The following is a 16,049-nucleotide window of genomic DNA, read 5'->3' as shown; positions in this document are numbered from 1 at the left end:
CTGCTTTATACTGAACTGACTCTGGAAACTGATCTGGCTGGAAAACATTCTCAGCCAAAGTGGCAGGGGAGGAAGCAATTTTCAGCCTGTTTGTCACACTGCGTCTGAAATGGCAATTCAGGTTCCAGCTACAAAAACGTATTGCTTGGGTTGTCTACTTATCACCAGTTTTGCATCATTAAGTGTTATGCATTCTTGGCCTGATATAATTGCAGCAGATTGCACACATGAACTGTTAATTATTTTATTTTTAAAACAGAAATTACGGAACAGGAAAATAACATTCCAACATGTTTGCTTTTGGAGCTACCCTACCACGGCAATCTGTTAGTTTGATAATGGTTAAACTCGTAAGCCCTTGCCTCAGCAGAGTGCAGTAGGGTACCATTAAGGCAGCCATCTGTTGAACATACATAGGAGAGGCATGAATTGCCTCGCTTTTCGGGTTTCTGAGTAGTTACAACATAGTCTTGTTCTCTGAATGCCACTGAAAAATGCATGGAAAGATCAGAGTTCAGTGGAAGGTGAGCATCCAAATTTGGGATCAAGGACTGGGAACTCAGTCTTCTGAACGCTGGGTGTGGAGCAGGGAAGAGAGGAAGCCTCGTGGGCGAGGTAAATCACATGCTGATAGTAAGCACGTCTCTGGCAAGAGCCTGAGCTGCTTGGGTTGCTTAGCGATTCAACAGATCTGCAAAACTCCATTTGCAGAGCAAGGCTGCCATTACGTTGGATTGATTCATCAGGATCAGCAGCTAAAACAAGTTATATTCTATCAGAGTTTTCCTGCATTAGTTTAAAAATGAATTTAGTTGGCTCTAAGTGGACATTTATTTTAGTATCTTGAAGAACTGACTTTCCTCTATTAAAGCAGAATAATGTATCTATATGATGCCCTAACTTGAACAGTACATAAAGATTAGTAAATAAGACCCCATTAAAAATACTTATAATGTAAGTAACATGGGTCCCAATAGCCTTTCTAATGTCCATTAATGCTTATTGTGAGGATCAGAGCTCATTTTACTGAGCCATTTAGTCAAACTGTGTGATTATTTAGAAAGTTAATTCATGCATACTAAAATCTAGCTTAAGTAATGCAGAGGGTAGGAGGTAAAACTCTATGGAGACGATAGTCCTTTTTGTTATTTAATGATCAGCCATAATTAACTTGCAAATTTGAAATAATTAGAACAAATTAAAGGTATTTAACTTTGCCTCCCTAAAGAAAAATTCAAATTGCACCAAATGCAGCTTTAAATTATTCAAGTCTCAGAGGTCTGTGCCGGGTTTTTTTACAATGCCTTTTCTATGATGAGAATACCAATCTGCTTTTTGTCAGAAAGCATCCTATCAAGTAATTGTTCTTTGTGTCTAATAAATGACAGCTATTCTTCTTTGTAAAAGTATTTTCAGTCTCTGAAGACTACATCAGCATTTCCATGGCATTTTAATTCAATAAAACAAAAGGTTAATGTTTTTCTACTTTTTAAGGAATGCAAATACTAGCAGTATTCAATGGATCCTGAATGACATTTAAAATTTGCCATTCACGCTCAGCGGGGATATCGCGATATGAGGCTCAGACAGGATGGAAGGAATGTTCAAGGTGTGTTTTCCTTTGGTGATGGTGTTCTTGGATATTCATAATGAGGCAGCAGTGCTGAGACTCGCTTCTTTCTTGGCCACACTACATCTCCTGCCCTGGTATGTAGGGTAGGTAGGTTAATAAGGTCTTTATTTAGAAAGTCTTCTCTGTTGGTTAGTTTCGAGGAGTGCCGTGAAAATTCATTGGATATTGTGGTGACCTGCAGGAATTCCTATTAACTGTGGTGCCTTTGAGTGACATGATGGGTAGTTGGATTTGAAAATTGCTGCTAAATCTCTCCAGACATAAATAGCTGATTCCTTTTGACCATATGTTGAGTTTAAATTTCCATGTTGCAATAGTCACATCATTCGTTTTACTAATTATTCCAGAGGTGAATGAGTAATTATGTTCTGAAACAGATTTTTTTGCCTTATGTTTTCTTTGTTTAATTGTGGTAGATAGTTAATTACTGATTTTTTTTTTTTATCTCTCTGCATTATCCCTTTCTCTCCTTGGTCTGCACACTTTTCAGATTGTCATTTTAAGATTTGAGACTCCATCCTTACTTAAGCACAACTTTAGCATGAGCTGACTTCTATTATATACTAAACAATGAGGCTCTAGTTGTTTATTTAGGTTATAAATGCAAATACACTTTCTTTTGTTATTTATTTTACCTTAGCTTATGTAATTTCTTCTTGGTGTCTGTTACTGTTTGAACTGCATCTGCCACTGCAGTATTTAAAACAGAACTCAGTATTATAGAGATAACTGCACCATAGAAGATACTCCATTCAGAAGGAGAACCAGTCGAGTAATCACCTCTTTATCTGCAAGCCAAAGGTCACTGTCTTCACATGAGGACTGTAGGTTGTAATTAAATGTGCTTTAAACAACTCAAAAAGCATCCAAATAATGACAGCCTCACTGTTTTTTTAAATGCTGCTAGTCATCCCAAATAGAGGGAAATGGAATATCAAGTCCTGTTTATCAGGGAAATCTGGTCAAGTATTACACCTTTAAGCCTCTTTAAGCTAGGATCCAAAACCACCTCTTGGTGCTCTTGTAGTTGTAGGAATTAGTAGGTTAATAATTTCATATAATTCAAATAGGACACTAATTTAGTCCACCATAAATTTTAAAAAACACTGCAATATTATTAGTGGTCACACAGTTAGAAGCCCTAAAGTAAACGGAGGTTATTTGGAGAAGTTATATCCAACACTTCAGTCAGTTATTTTAGGTGATAAGCCATTATATACTGTTCTGCATTAATAATACAGGAGTAATACTAATTGTCCAACAGGCTCAGTGGGCCCTATTAAACAATGTCTTATACAGCACATTGATGGGAAACTTTTAATTTAGCTATCATTTCCTGCTTTTCCCTCAGATCTACAGTAACTTCAGTCAGTGCAAGCTTTTAAGTAAAAGATTCTTGTGATTCAGCCTCCATGAAGCTGTATCCTAACTAATAAAAGCTCAGTGACAGTCTTTGGGTTGCCAGTGTAAAATTGCTGCTTAAACAGGAAAAAGATTTATCATAGAAATATAGAATGGTTTAGGTTGGAAAAGACCTCTAGGTTCACAGAATCCAGCTGTTAAGATTTGTTTAATCTTCTAATAACTTAAGAAAGCTGTTTTTTGCTTCCATGGTTGCAAGTAGATCAATATAATCTTGGAATAAACAGTAGTATTTCATGTGGATTATACAAAGATACTTTTTTATATTTTTAATTTCTTTTATAAAGGAGTCTTTTATGACAGGGACTAATGACTTACATATGTTGGGAATTGTGATTTAAAGCAGTAGTTATTTCCCAGAGAGCAGAATTTGAAGCCAGTAGCTTTTCTTTACTGAGAGAAATGTGGGTCATCTTCCTGTCTGCCCAGAACATTTTGAGATGCCTGTGTCTGCAGGGCTTGAGGTCATGATTGCTCGTCGTCACCAGATTTGCCTCCTGCCTCTATCCATGCAGTGTTTATGATCGTGTGTTGAAGTTCATCTTGAACCATAATGGTTCTGGTCAACTTTCTCTTTCCTTACTTTACTCAAAGTACTGCACTTCTCCACCACATTCTCTCCGGCAATTTGCTCATACATTCTCTATCCTGTTTAAAAGTACCTCTGTTCATCAATCTCACCTCTTTGTCTCCTCTCTTCTCATCCATTTTCTTCTTGAATCAGCTTCTCACCATCCCTGTTTTTTAAAAAACCTGTAGATGTGGCACTTGGGGATGTGGTTTAGCAGTAGCCTTGGCAGTTGTACTCAGATGATCTCAAAGGTTCTTTCCAATAAAAATGATTATGTGATTTTGTGATCTGCTTCCCTTTTGCAAACTAAAGTTTCAGATTTCTCTTCACATAATCTTCTTTGTTTCCCCTTTATTCTAGCAGAGTGAACATTTTCTAAATTATTCTTTCTTCCAATTTTGGCCCATTGTGCTGGACAAAGTCTGTCTTCATCTTCATGTTGTCTTCCATGTCTTCATCCCACTGGTGCTGTTCTAACCACTCGAGAAATCCAGGACCTAATGCTTTAGGGAACGTGCCCAGTGCTGCAAAACTCCAAATACAGTTGTCAGGGTGCTGCTGGCTGCTGATAACCAAAGACTCCTGATAAAGTGTGTTGGTAACTCTTCAAGCTTTGGCATTCTGCTTTCAGAAATTATAAATGTATTCAACAAGAGCTCAACCAGCAGCATGATGTTTATGCTTCTGGAGAGTAAAAGTTGGTAGAGAGCTGGGTGCAGTGTTAATGGATCTAATGCATCATGTAACAGCATGATCTTTTTTCCCTCCTAGTGTCCCTGTGTTGAAACATGAAGATTACTTACTGAGGACATCTCCAGTGAGCAAAAACTCCAGAAAACCAGGGAGCAGTCATGGGAGCAGTTCAGGGAAGAAAATGGTTGGCTTTGGTATAAACGTGGATGATGGGCAAAGCCCTCAAATGCAGACCAAGAGGGAAGGCACCAAGTCCAGGAAAGGTAAGGGGGAGTGTACTGTATTGCAGGGCCATGATTGTGCTGGTGTGTTCAAAAGGATATCAGTAAAATGCACAATTGAAGAAGTTTTACAGGTGTTTGAACAACCTAAGAGAAAGTGTTAGCTCCATTAAAAAAATAATTAAATAACAAGTGGTGATCCTGTCTGGTCTTTCTGATGAAAGAGAAAAAAGTAGTCCCTTAATGTCAGAAAACTCCTTCAATTATTTGGTTTTTAATTTTCCCAAAAGGCAGTGAGAATAAGTGCAGTGGGGTTTGCTCTTCAAATGTAATCTTTGCATTCTTTTTCTCCTTGAGTGATGACTGCACCATTACAACCTGCTAGTTTGCCACACAGGGATGTCTCTACTGCTAAAACCTATCCTGCCCTTAGCTTAGTGCCTCCACTTAAGGAGCAGAGATGCAATCTTTTCTCTCTTATGAAGAAAAAAGGTTGGGAACAAAAGCAGCTTGGATGTGTCACTGCTTAGCCGTGAACATAATCCTTGGTTCAATGATGAACTAGCTTTTTTTATTTTTTTTTTTTATTTTAACTTGTCAGCCAGTTTGCTGTATATGTCAGCATAAAAATAAAGAAAATGGCAAAATGAGAAGAAATGTGGTGCAGTTCTCAAAGGAACAAATAACTTGTGTTATTGGTTAAGACCGTACCAACATTAAAAAGCAGTCCCTGTGAAGAAACTTTCAAAAGGGTATCATCAGCCTGGACCCAAACAGTGGCTGAGGTTAATCTCTTCCAAGGCACAGCTACAAAAGTTGGAAGCCTGTAAAGGGCTTGTGTCCAAAAAAATCAATTTCTAATTTGAAACAAAATCATTTTTGACTAACAGGGGTTCAGGACCCATTACTTTTGCTGTATAATCTGCTGACATTTCACACTTTCTGTTGTGCACAATGAATCCTAATAGTCATTTTATAACATTGCTACACCAATCAATTTAAGCAAGAGAAAGCCGTTACAATTCTGCAAAGTTTCAGGGGCAATTTTCACTGATGGTTTTCTTTTATGGTTTTTTTCAGCTATCATTTTTTTTTCTTCTCTTTTCCTCTTCCTTCTGCCCCCCTCCTCCTCTTTGCTGCAATGATGAAACAAGGATTTTTCACAGCTGGATGGTGGGTTTTGTTCCTTAGATTGGGGTAGTCCCCAAAAATAATTTATTTTCCATAGATTCAGGGGAAAATATCCAACCTGGCCTCTTCTTCATTCATTCGTTTCATTTTGTAGGACTGAGGAGAAGTTACCAGCTGCATCTGACTATTGCACATTGCAACTGAGTTGCACCTATGCTGATTTAGTGATTATAGCAATCAGCATGATCTCTGAAGATGGTGGGCATCTTTTGCAAGCACTTACTGGGATTGCTGGCTTTTATGATGTAGAGCTGCATTGCCAAATTTGACTTACAAACATTGACACTTGCTGTGATAGCTGATAAAGTTCAGAGGAATGCTTTCAAGCTGTGGAACAACCTCAGGTCTATTACTGATTTGAATGGTTGTTTATCACAAGGCAAATTACCTAGCACTAATCACTGAAGTTGAAGTCTTCTGTATTTAGTACCTTTTTAATTGGCTTCCTTCTGTTATATATTTGGACTCCTTTAGCAAGCACACGCACATACTTGTAAAGTGTTTTTTTCCATCTTAGGGGATCACCAGGACACAATGTCAAGATTTTTAGTTCTAGCCTGCATAGTCTGGACTTAGTTGGCTCTGTCCTTGCTTTTGCTGGATATTCCCAGATGCTGCTGACCTGGGATTTCTGATTCAGTGCAGTATGGCAAAGGGGAATGAAGTCCACAAGGTGGACTGGATATTCCTTGCTTTTGCTGGATATTCCCAGATGCTGCTGACCTGGGATTTCTGATTCAGTGCAGTATGACAAAGGGGAATGAAGTCCACAAGGTGATATCTTGAGGCATGAAACTCAATGTCATTTAGCCACATACCTAAAGGTGGCCTTTTGGTCAGAGCACAGCAGTGCTGTGTACAGAAACGTGTTCAGGTGAAAAGTTCTCAACCATCAGATGCTGACCTACTGCTGTAGAGGTTTATTTTTCCTCCTGATGGTATCAGTCCGGTCTATTTGTATGTTCTCCGGGCTGGTGACTCTATCCAAGAACTCCTTAGTGCAGTGTGAATGCTGGTCTGAGCCCTTGCGCTTGCTGTGCCACTGGGAATGGTGACTGTATCAGTAGTAGTGTCCCTCCAGAGCAGCACAGGCACTTGTACCAGGTTTAAAATTATTAATCAGGAAGCTGTTCTCATCCTGTAATGGTGGAAGGCTTTCCTTCTTCAGGACTGGTCACTTGCTCTGACAACAGTGGGTTTGAAAAGGGTGATTTCCTAACAAATACATGTTTTCTTCTCCCAGACAATGGTTACTAACAGGTAGAAGAGCATTGTTAATATGGTCCCTTCACCTCTTGGAGTGGAAAGGGTCACTTCTGCTCTCTTTTCAGGGTAGAAGCTTACCTGGATCAACTTAGGAAATCAATTTTTATTCCCTCACTGTTGATTTTGTCTTTTGTTTCTGCTTGCTCCTTAGTTTTTATTCCTGTGCTTTAGCAGGTGTTTGTGTTGTGTAGTCAAACTTTTTTAGTATTACCAGCAAAACTATAGGCAGTTGGAGCAATCCTGAAGTCTTAGATCCTTTCAGCAGTAAATTGTTTTTATTGGTGTCACCACCAGCTATGTCAACGTGTACTAAAATCTAACAACTTGTCTAGTTAAAAAGTGCTGGAGTACAGAAATGTGTGTTTTTCTTCCTTTCTGCTCTTGAAAATTTTGCTGTGGGGCTGGGAAACATGCATCCATTGCACTGTGCAATATTGGGCAATTCTTTACATTTCTGTTTAAAGTATTCATCTTTACAAACACTTCCTGAAGTACCTCTGCATTGAAACAAAAGAAAGAACTATTTTCCCCTTTGTTTCTTCTTGTTGGACATAATGTCTGCATGATGTTGTATAGCGTGCACACTTTCCTTTTTCATATGCAAAAGAAAAAGCCAGAGAAGGAAAATTATTTTAGCTCATTTTAGCCCTGTACTTTTCCAGGGGCTGATTTCTTTAGACAGTGTTTGTTTTTCAGTAGTTTTTCTGATGTAGCTTCTTAGGGATTCAGGATCTGGAACTTCTTCCCTTGAGGGAAGACTATCCCCTACAATTGAATAGAGCAATTAGTTAATATTAGTGAAGTGCTTTGAAGATGTGAAGTACTATATAAATGTTAAGTCTTATGAATATTACTATTATTCAAGTCATAAAGATTTCTTTTATGATTATCAACCTAGATTTCCCATTGCTTACTTTCATTCCATTGCTGCTTGAACCAGCCTCATCCATATTTCTTCATCCTTAATGTTTGCACTTCTAAAATATAGACTGCTGTATTTCCCCATTTTCTTAATGTTTTAGTTGTCTGTTTTTCAAACAGAAATATATAGCTATTTGAGTTTTCTCAAATGATTTTTTAATCTACTTTAAATCATTCTTGTACCAGGTTAGCCAAATTGAAAATAGTATTCTTAACATTACCATTTAGGAGACATTTATAATTGCTTTGGAGGTAGCTTGACTTGCAAGCTTATATCTAGGGGGTTTTTCTTACGATTCTTTGCTGCTCCAGGTTCTTTTCATTGGTGTCAGGATTTAAATTACCACACTATGGAAGAGCATTTGCTTTTTTCCAGGGGCAAATGTGTCTATTCTTTTTCCACGTTTCTTGCTTCTCTAGATCATCTGCAATGGCTCCAGTCTCATACTGTCTTCTAACACCTGCAATCTAATTAATTTGCTGTCATTTGTATCACCCTAGTTCTCTATGACTTTTCATAAATAATTACCAGTCACTTCATAAATTCATTAACTAATTCCCTTTAGCCCTGAAATATATATCCTTCAGACTAAAGACTTTGTATCTTTTTTTTTCCCCTGGTAGTTTCTTTTCATCAGCTTTATATAGACAGGTATTATACATCAACAGGGTCTTCATTATCCTCTACTTGCCAATTTTCCCTTCCTTTATTTTTTCCTCATAATATATTTTAAAATTAGTAGTAGCTTGGACATTTTTGGGAATGTTATTGATTGAATCATCTTTATATATTTGCTTGTTCTTGAGTGTTTCTTTTTCCTCAAAAGACTTGCATGCTTTTTCCAAGATGTATTTTTTAACTTTTTTTTTTAATATATATTTATTTGTTATTTCTTTATGCCTCTGCTTTATGTCTGTGCAGCCTAACAGCCTCAGTAAATTCCTGCTGAGTTCCTTTTCTTGTTTTCTGTTTCTAGCTCTGGTAATATTTTCAAACTTGGATATTTGAACAGTCCCCTTGAGGCTGTGTTGGCCACTTCTGAGTCCATATATTGTCTTTTTTTGCAGAGATACATCTCATTTTCTGTAAATGTAGTTTGTTGACGGTGTGCCAGCCTTGTCTCGTATTAGTAACTGAATATTTTCTCCCGTGTTAACAAGGTTTTTATTACTTTGGTATTAGTTTCTTAAAATCCAGCTGCCTCATTCCACTGTCACGTGAAATGATTTCTAAATATCTCTTATTCAGTTGTAAAGTCAAAACTCTAAACAAGAGCCTTCCAGTCTTTATATGCATACCCACTCTTCTCATCATGAATTGGCACACTATCAAGTTACCAGGGACACACAATCAGCATATATCCCCATGATATTTCCAGACTTCCTTCACTGATAATTAACTCTTTCTTAGGCAAGATTTTATTACTGAAATGTGCTGAAACACAGTTCATTATAGCAGGGTGATAACGTATTTTTTTGTTAGTCTCTCTAAAATGCATCTTAAAACATGGATTTATTGAATTGTATATATTTGTATAAATCTTAGATTCAATGCACTGTTTTAAATAATTCCTTGAACATCTTGTACAAGGAATAATTCCTTGTACATTTTACACTGAGGCTGGAATTACACCTTTGTGTTGCTTCGTGTTTCAGAATGGTTGATAGCTAATGCTTCTGTTCACAGAGCTGAGAAACATTTGGCCATCACAGGGTTACATAAGGATCTAAACACTGGTTTGACTTCAGTTTTTGCTGATAAGTTTAGTTTTCCCTATACTGACTCTAGTTAAGTGATGCTGATTGCACACAACTAATTAGGAGAGATTAAAAAAGCCCAAATCCACAGGTTTTTATGTGGTAGATCAGATAGCTACTAATTTTCCTATTTCCCTCTACCTCTTTCTTACCTCTATGCTATTTGTCTTACTAAGAACTCAGTTCTCAGGTGAGCAAATGAAAAGTTGGCTGAACCACCACCCTTCAAGGGTTGTCTTCAGTCCAGCTGGCATCCAGTTCATTGTGGTTAGCTGCTTAACATCAACAGCCTGAGCAGCATGACAGGATGCACCTTCAGCAAGTTAGCAGGCTTGGGGAACCAGTCAATGTGCTGGAGAACAGGGCACAGTATTCAAGGGACCTTAACAGGTTGGGAAAAGGATTTGACAGGACTGTTTTTAGGTTCAGCAGAGGGCAATGCCAGTGTCCTTCAGCTGGATTGAACTGACACTGAAAAAATCCTGAAAGCAGTTTTGCCAGAAAAGAATGGGGTGTCCTGCTGAAGAGCAGTGAGTCAGTGATGTGCCTGTGTGATGGAGTAACTGGACCTCTTAGTGGGCCATAATCATACAGCTGTGGCCATCAGAGTGCTGAAATTACACTTCCCCCCAGTTAGCTCAGTGAGCCCAAAAATGCTGTGTCTAATCTGGGACTCCACAGTGCACAGACAACACTGACAAGCTGTAGGGAGTCTGGCAGAGGCAGCCAGGACAGCCATGGGGCTGAAGCGAGAGGCTGAGTAGGCTGGGTGCATTCAGCTATAAGTAGAGGTAACTCAGCATGGATCTTGCTTCTTACTTCAGCTACCTTAGGAGAGAGTGTAGAGAAGAGGGAATGAGCCTTCTTGGAAGTCATCATCAGCCACACAAGAGACAACAGGGAAAAGTCACAACTCAGAAAATTCTGATTAGCTATACAGAAAACATTTTTGACTATGGGGCTGGTCAAACAGTGGAACTAGAGGAGTTTCCCACAGAGGTTCTATCAGTGAGACATTCAGCACCTAACGTGATAAGTGTCTGAAACTGGTTGATGCTGTTTGAATGGAGCTACAAGACCTCCAAACTTCACCTTTAAACCTAGATTATTTTGTAATTCAAGAGTTATTTGGAGGTGGGAAGAAGGAATGGATTCTCAGTTCTATTTTATTTAAATGAAACTACTATTCAAGTGATATTTACACTTGGAGAACTAACATTTTAAAGCATGTAATGAGAACTGCATCTGTGAAACAAGCTGAATCCTGTGGGCCACTTAAGGAATAATAACCATGCAAGTCTGTCAAGCTCTGGGCAGTAAGATGGGTGCTGGAGAGCGTGTTTTATTCTACAGATTTGATTCTGTATGGTCCTGAAAAGGATGCTGTGCACAGTACTCTCAACTGATGAGCTCTCTGTCATTTCTCTGTGTATATTTCTCATTCAAAAACTGTTTCAGTTTTTCATCCCAATGTTCTGTAATAAGGCAGAATTGAGAAACATCTATTCCAAAATCTCTAGCTTCTGATGCCTGGTTTGTCTTCACTTCATTCCGCAGGGACAACTTCAGGACTTAGGAAGGATGCAGCCATATCTCCTGGGTTGATGGGCAGCAGCAAAGTGCCTGCAACCACAGCCGTATCACCGATTCAGCATGACCCTTCACGGTAAGCTGCTGGGTAATCTCTGGTTTAAGATTCTGCAAACATAACCATCAAATTCTCCCAGATGCAGGGAAGTGACTGAATTTCTATGATGTTTCATATTAGCACACGCTGAATAATATGAACTAAAACCTGCCATATCCTTTTGACATTTATAGTAAGCCTTAAGTTGCTTGTTAGAATAAAAAAAGCAAGAATATGCCAGGTTCTAACATTTTAATTTTACTTAGATTTTGAACAGAAAGTATTTTATGTTCCAAGTCCTGACACATTAAATACCTTTGTAAATAATTTTAATGGACAGTGTTAACCCTGTTAGGTTTTATATTCGCTTGAAGATTTTAATCCCTCGCCATTTGCTCGCCTCCTCCCCCACTCCCATTTTTATCAAATGGCATTTCTTTTAAAATGTTTTGTATGAGAGTTATTTTATGTTTAATGACAAGCAACAAAATCACATTAAGTCAGCAATTCCTGATTATACTATATGTCTGCACTAAATGCACTGGAAAAGCAGCATTATCACTTCTGTTCCAATGGAAAAACTGAAGGCAGCATTGTTGTTACGCTTAAAGGTCTGAAAACAACTTGCCTTCTTTAGGCAGGATTACATTTCTAGTGGTAACTGCCTAGAAGAACGGCATACAATCCCTGCTTTTCTTTATCATATCCCACATTTTCTCATAATAAAATCTTCAGTTAAGCAAGAAAAAAACAGATTGAAATATGAACTTGCAGTATTTCATACCACTAGTTAGATAACAGTACAGTGGCATAACAGGAATGTGCAACTGTTCATGAGAAGAGTTAAATGCTTCTTGGAGGATGAGAGGGCTAGAATCAGATTTAATCTTCTCTTGGCCCAGTGGACTTGGAAAATGTATGCTTGATATCAACCCTGTATTCTTGGCAGCAGCTGGCAGTTTATTTCTATCTTCTGAGAGAACTTGTGATATATAATAGGTGAAAAACCATTATCAATATTGACAGATTTGTACTTACTTGTTATGGAAACACTTTTTTTTCCTCTGATGGAAGGGATGATAATTCTTGGAGGATTTAAGAACTGAGTTAGATTGGGCTGTTTCCCACAAGTAGCTGTATGTTTAAACTAACAGAAACCACAAGATTGCCTAACCATTTCTCTTAGAAGCAATGGTTACCTCTGCAAGGCAGGCATAGCAGATAAAGTGTGTGTAAAGATACTGCTTGATACTGTCTAATAGTGCTAGGTTGAGATTCCATTCAAGCACTGAGAAGGAGATATAATTATGCACATCATATGAAGACTGCTCAGAAAAAGAAATTTTATTCAAGAGGATTGATGGTCTATTCTTTTCCACAGAGGGGAGTAAAATATTTGTTGAAATATGCTGTTAGAAATCATACTAGGTAAAGTGATCAGTAAAAGGAGTCTGATTAGCTATCATCTTTAAAGTATTATTTTACCAGTTGATGAAAAATCCTCTATTTCTGGGCACTTTCTCCCATGCTTCCTCCCTTTCTTTCTCACCATTGGTGCTGTAGGTATTATTAACTAGGTTAAACAGCCATGTTGTGCTTTCTCTTACTCCTGGCCTTCTCTAATTAAAAATGGCAAATGGACAAATATTTCTGGGGAAACCTAAAGCTGATTCTATCCTTCATCAAAAAACCTGCTTGGGCAGCAGGTCAGTCTCAATTTATCACTGAATGCTTATAAGCTTAGACTGCAGGTTTAACTAACTAAATTAATCAATATTGAGAATTATTGCTGCTTTTGTGCCACTAAAGTTAGGGTTTGTCAGCATGTTCATTATGATCTGTGATTTGGGGGGGTTAACAGCTTAACCACAACAGTTGGCACAGATCTGAAACTTGCAACACAAAGCCCTAGCCTAAGAGCAAATTTATTTATTCAGCAGTACATGTAAACCTAATTACTTTTGACTATTTAAATTTATAGGACTAGATTCAACTCGTGTTTGTGCCAGCTTTAACTAGCACAAGCCCTGGCACCCGGCAGCAGCAGCAATGCAACGCCTGCCAGAGAGAAGGTGTTGGAAAGCGACAGAAGCTCCCTGGCAGCGAGAGGCACCAGGGTGCTAGCACAGCTTCTGGGGAGGGCTGGCTGGGTAAGCAGGCATGGCAGGTAGAAGATGTGTTGGCATGATAGCCTGCCTTGGCAGGGCTCAACTGGAGGCTTCAGTGTGTTACAGCTACCTCCTGCTTGGGAAAGAATTGCTGCAGTCCTGCTTCCTTCTCTGTCTCAGAATGAATCATGTCATGAACAAGAAATGAGTGTCCCTAGAAGATAGATGTAAACCTCAGGAGCCTTAGTGCTAGACCTGTAGAAGGACCAGTCTTTCAAAGTGAGTGTGCACAAGGTTATTTCAGTGATACTCTGAAAGAAAAAGAAAACCCCTGCATTTCCTTATCTGGCATCTGGAGCTGGGCTAATAGTGAATTTGTTTACCTGTCAGGCTTCTGTGCATGCCTATCTGCCTTCCATAATGTGGCCAAACACTGCAAGTTTGGTTATCCAGTGTTCTTAAGCCAAGTGTCTACACCTACATGAGGCCCTTCAAATTATGTTCACAGCAGGTCTGGAAAAGCTCTTCTACTCCATGTGCTTATTTATCTAGACCAAAGCCAATATATTTGGGAAGAAAATTCACATACAAGATTGGGGCTGGGCAAATTTGGAAGAGTAGATTTGTTCTTAAAGCATGGTTACTCTGATTGTGTTAAATGCTACCTTTTTGGTGACCAGTTACATTTTTTTATAAGTGGTGTTTGCCTAGAAGAGAGTGTCTGTGTGTCTGCTGGACTGGAGGGAAGCTGCACAGGGAAGTACTGGCATATTGATGCTTTCATTTGGTAATGAAATTTTTACGTAAACTAGATCTTAGCTATACTCAGGTACTGATTTCAGCAAAGCAAATGTTGTATTGCATACAGAAGTGAAACTGCACTAAATTAAAGTATTCAGCTATTTCTGGGGGAATAAAAAAAAAGGAAGTTATAAATTGTACATTCTGAAATACCATTTAATTTGATTACAGCCCTGTTGCAATTGTCAGGCTCTCCCCACGTAGCGTTGAGTTTGGCACAGTAAGTCCTGTAACACTGCAGAAATTAAGCACTTAAAAAGACACAGGCAAAGTTTGTTCTGCTCACCATGGAAACAGATAATTCTCCTGTAGTGTTTTTCACTTTGGACAAAGCGAATTCAAGAACAGTTAGGTAAATTAAGGGACTGTGTGATAGTCAGGGATTTCAGCATTAAGTCTGTGGTTTTTGGTTGCAGTTTCAGATCAAAGCTTTCATACTTGCTGAATGCATTGTCTTAGAGGGAAGTTTCTTGTAGCCAATAAAAGAAGTGATTTAGAAGTTCTTGCAATATGAATGCTGTATTTGAGCTGTATTATTGTCTGTTAGACTACAGTGGCCTGTTGGAGTTCTTATAAACAGATTGTATTGTGTAAATTTGTGTTTAGGGACATTTTAAAAACAAAACTATTTACCCAATTGCCCAGCACATCTCAGGTGAATGTGTACTCAGGGACTTTTAAGCAAATTAATATCTGATGTAAAATATAATGTGCAGAATTGTATACTTAATAATGCACACTGGAATTGTCTAAAATAGATCGGTTGTGCTGAGTGTTAGGAAATATGACAGTGATGAGATTCAAGCTTTTGTCTTATGTGGTAGTTGATTTTCACGTCTTTGCATTTTGGATGCTTTAATATGGATATCAACTTAAGACGATTTCTGAAGTTCCTTAGAATGTAGAATCTGAGCAAGCACTGTCAAAGAAATAGAATTGTTTTTTTACCCTTAGGATCAGACACCACTCAAGATTCAAAAGGAGCAGAAAACTTTCATTCCAGATTTTACTTAGGAACATTTAAAGAGATTAAAAATATGCTTGGAGTAGGGTGGTGAGTTAGTTTCTGAAAGTGGTAGGAGACACAATTTTTGCCTACTCCCTGAGAAAGCTAGCAGTGCAAAAAGTCCAATGTAGTTCCATATGCAAGTGATAAAACCAGACATTGGCAAATTAATCTCTCTTATTCACAGTGTAGGTTGTTAATTGTTCTCTCTGCTGGCTGTCGATATAATGTGAAATTTTCATTCCCCATTCAAGATGGAAAAAGTTGTGGCTGAAAATGTTAACATTTGCATTTTTATTTGTTGATTTATTTAAAGGACAGCCTCTCTTACAGCAATCCATCACTCAGTGACACCCCAAATATGAATAATGTATTGTAGACTTGCGGTTACAATGTGTAATAAGTGCCAGAGACAGTAGAAGAATGTTAACTATGTTGCAAATGTAATATTTATCGACTCATACTTTATTGCTTTCGAGGTTCAATAATACTGACCATAGGACATTAATATCACTTATCTTGATTTTAGTTGGGCACCTCTATATGTAGAAATAACCCATCTATCTCATACTTACAAAATAAATGTGAATTTTACAGCTCTTTGTAAGAAGTGCATTGTAGGTTTCTTGGCTTAGTGCTCACAGTTCTCCTTTTCTACCTTCTCATTTACCTGTACCTGACACTGATCCCCCTCCAGTTGCCTGACCCAGGTGTTGAACACCTCAGTTGAAGACCTCAGCAGTCTTCTAGAGGCTTCATTTACTGGCTGCATTGTGATCTTTGCCTCAGATAGGATTTGGGCTAGGTCTCTTTTCTTAATAAAGACCACTA

General features: G+C 38.3%; 1 protein-coding gene across 1 annotated transcript in view; it reads left to right on the top strand.

The window, feature by feature from the left end:
• KIAA1328 (KIAA1328 ortholog) overlaps positions 1 to 16,049 on the top strand; it is a 173,137-nt gene that overhangs the window by 132,015 nt on the left and 25,073 nt on the right. The window contains exons 9-10 of the mRNA XM_036403577.2: positions 4,398 to 4,582; positions 11,234 to 11,342. Of these exons, the coding sequence (XP_036259470.1) occupies positions 4,398 to 4,582; positions 11,234 to 11,342 (294 nt within the window). The remainder of the gene's footprint in view (positions 1 to 4,397; positions 4,583 to 11,233; positions 11,343 to 16,049) is intronic.

This window comes from Molothrus ater, chromosome Z, assembly GCF_012460135.2.
Source record: "Molothrus ater isolate BHLD 08-10-18 breed brown headed cowbird chromosome Z, BPBGC_Mater_1.1, whole genome shotgun sequence".
NCBI classification, from domain to species: Eukaryota; Metazoa; Chordata; class Aves; order Passeriformes; family Icteridae; genus Molothrus; species Molothrus ater.
This window is presented reverse-complemented; position numbering and strand designations above follow the sequence as displayed.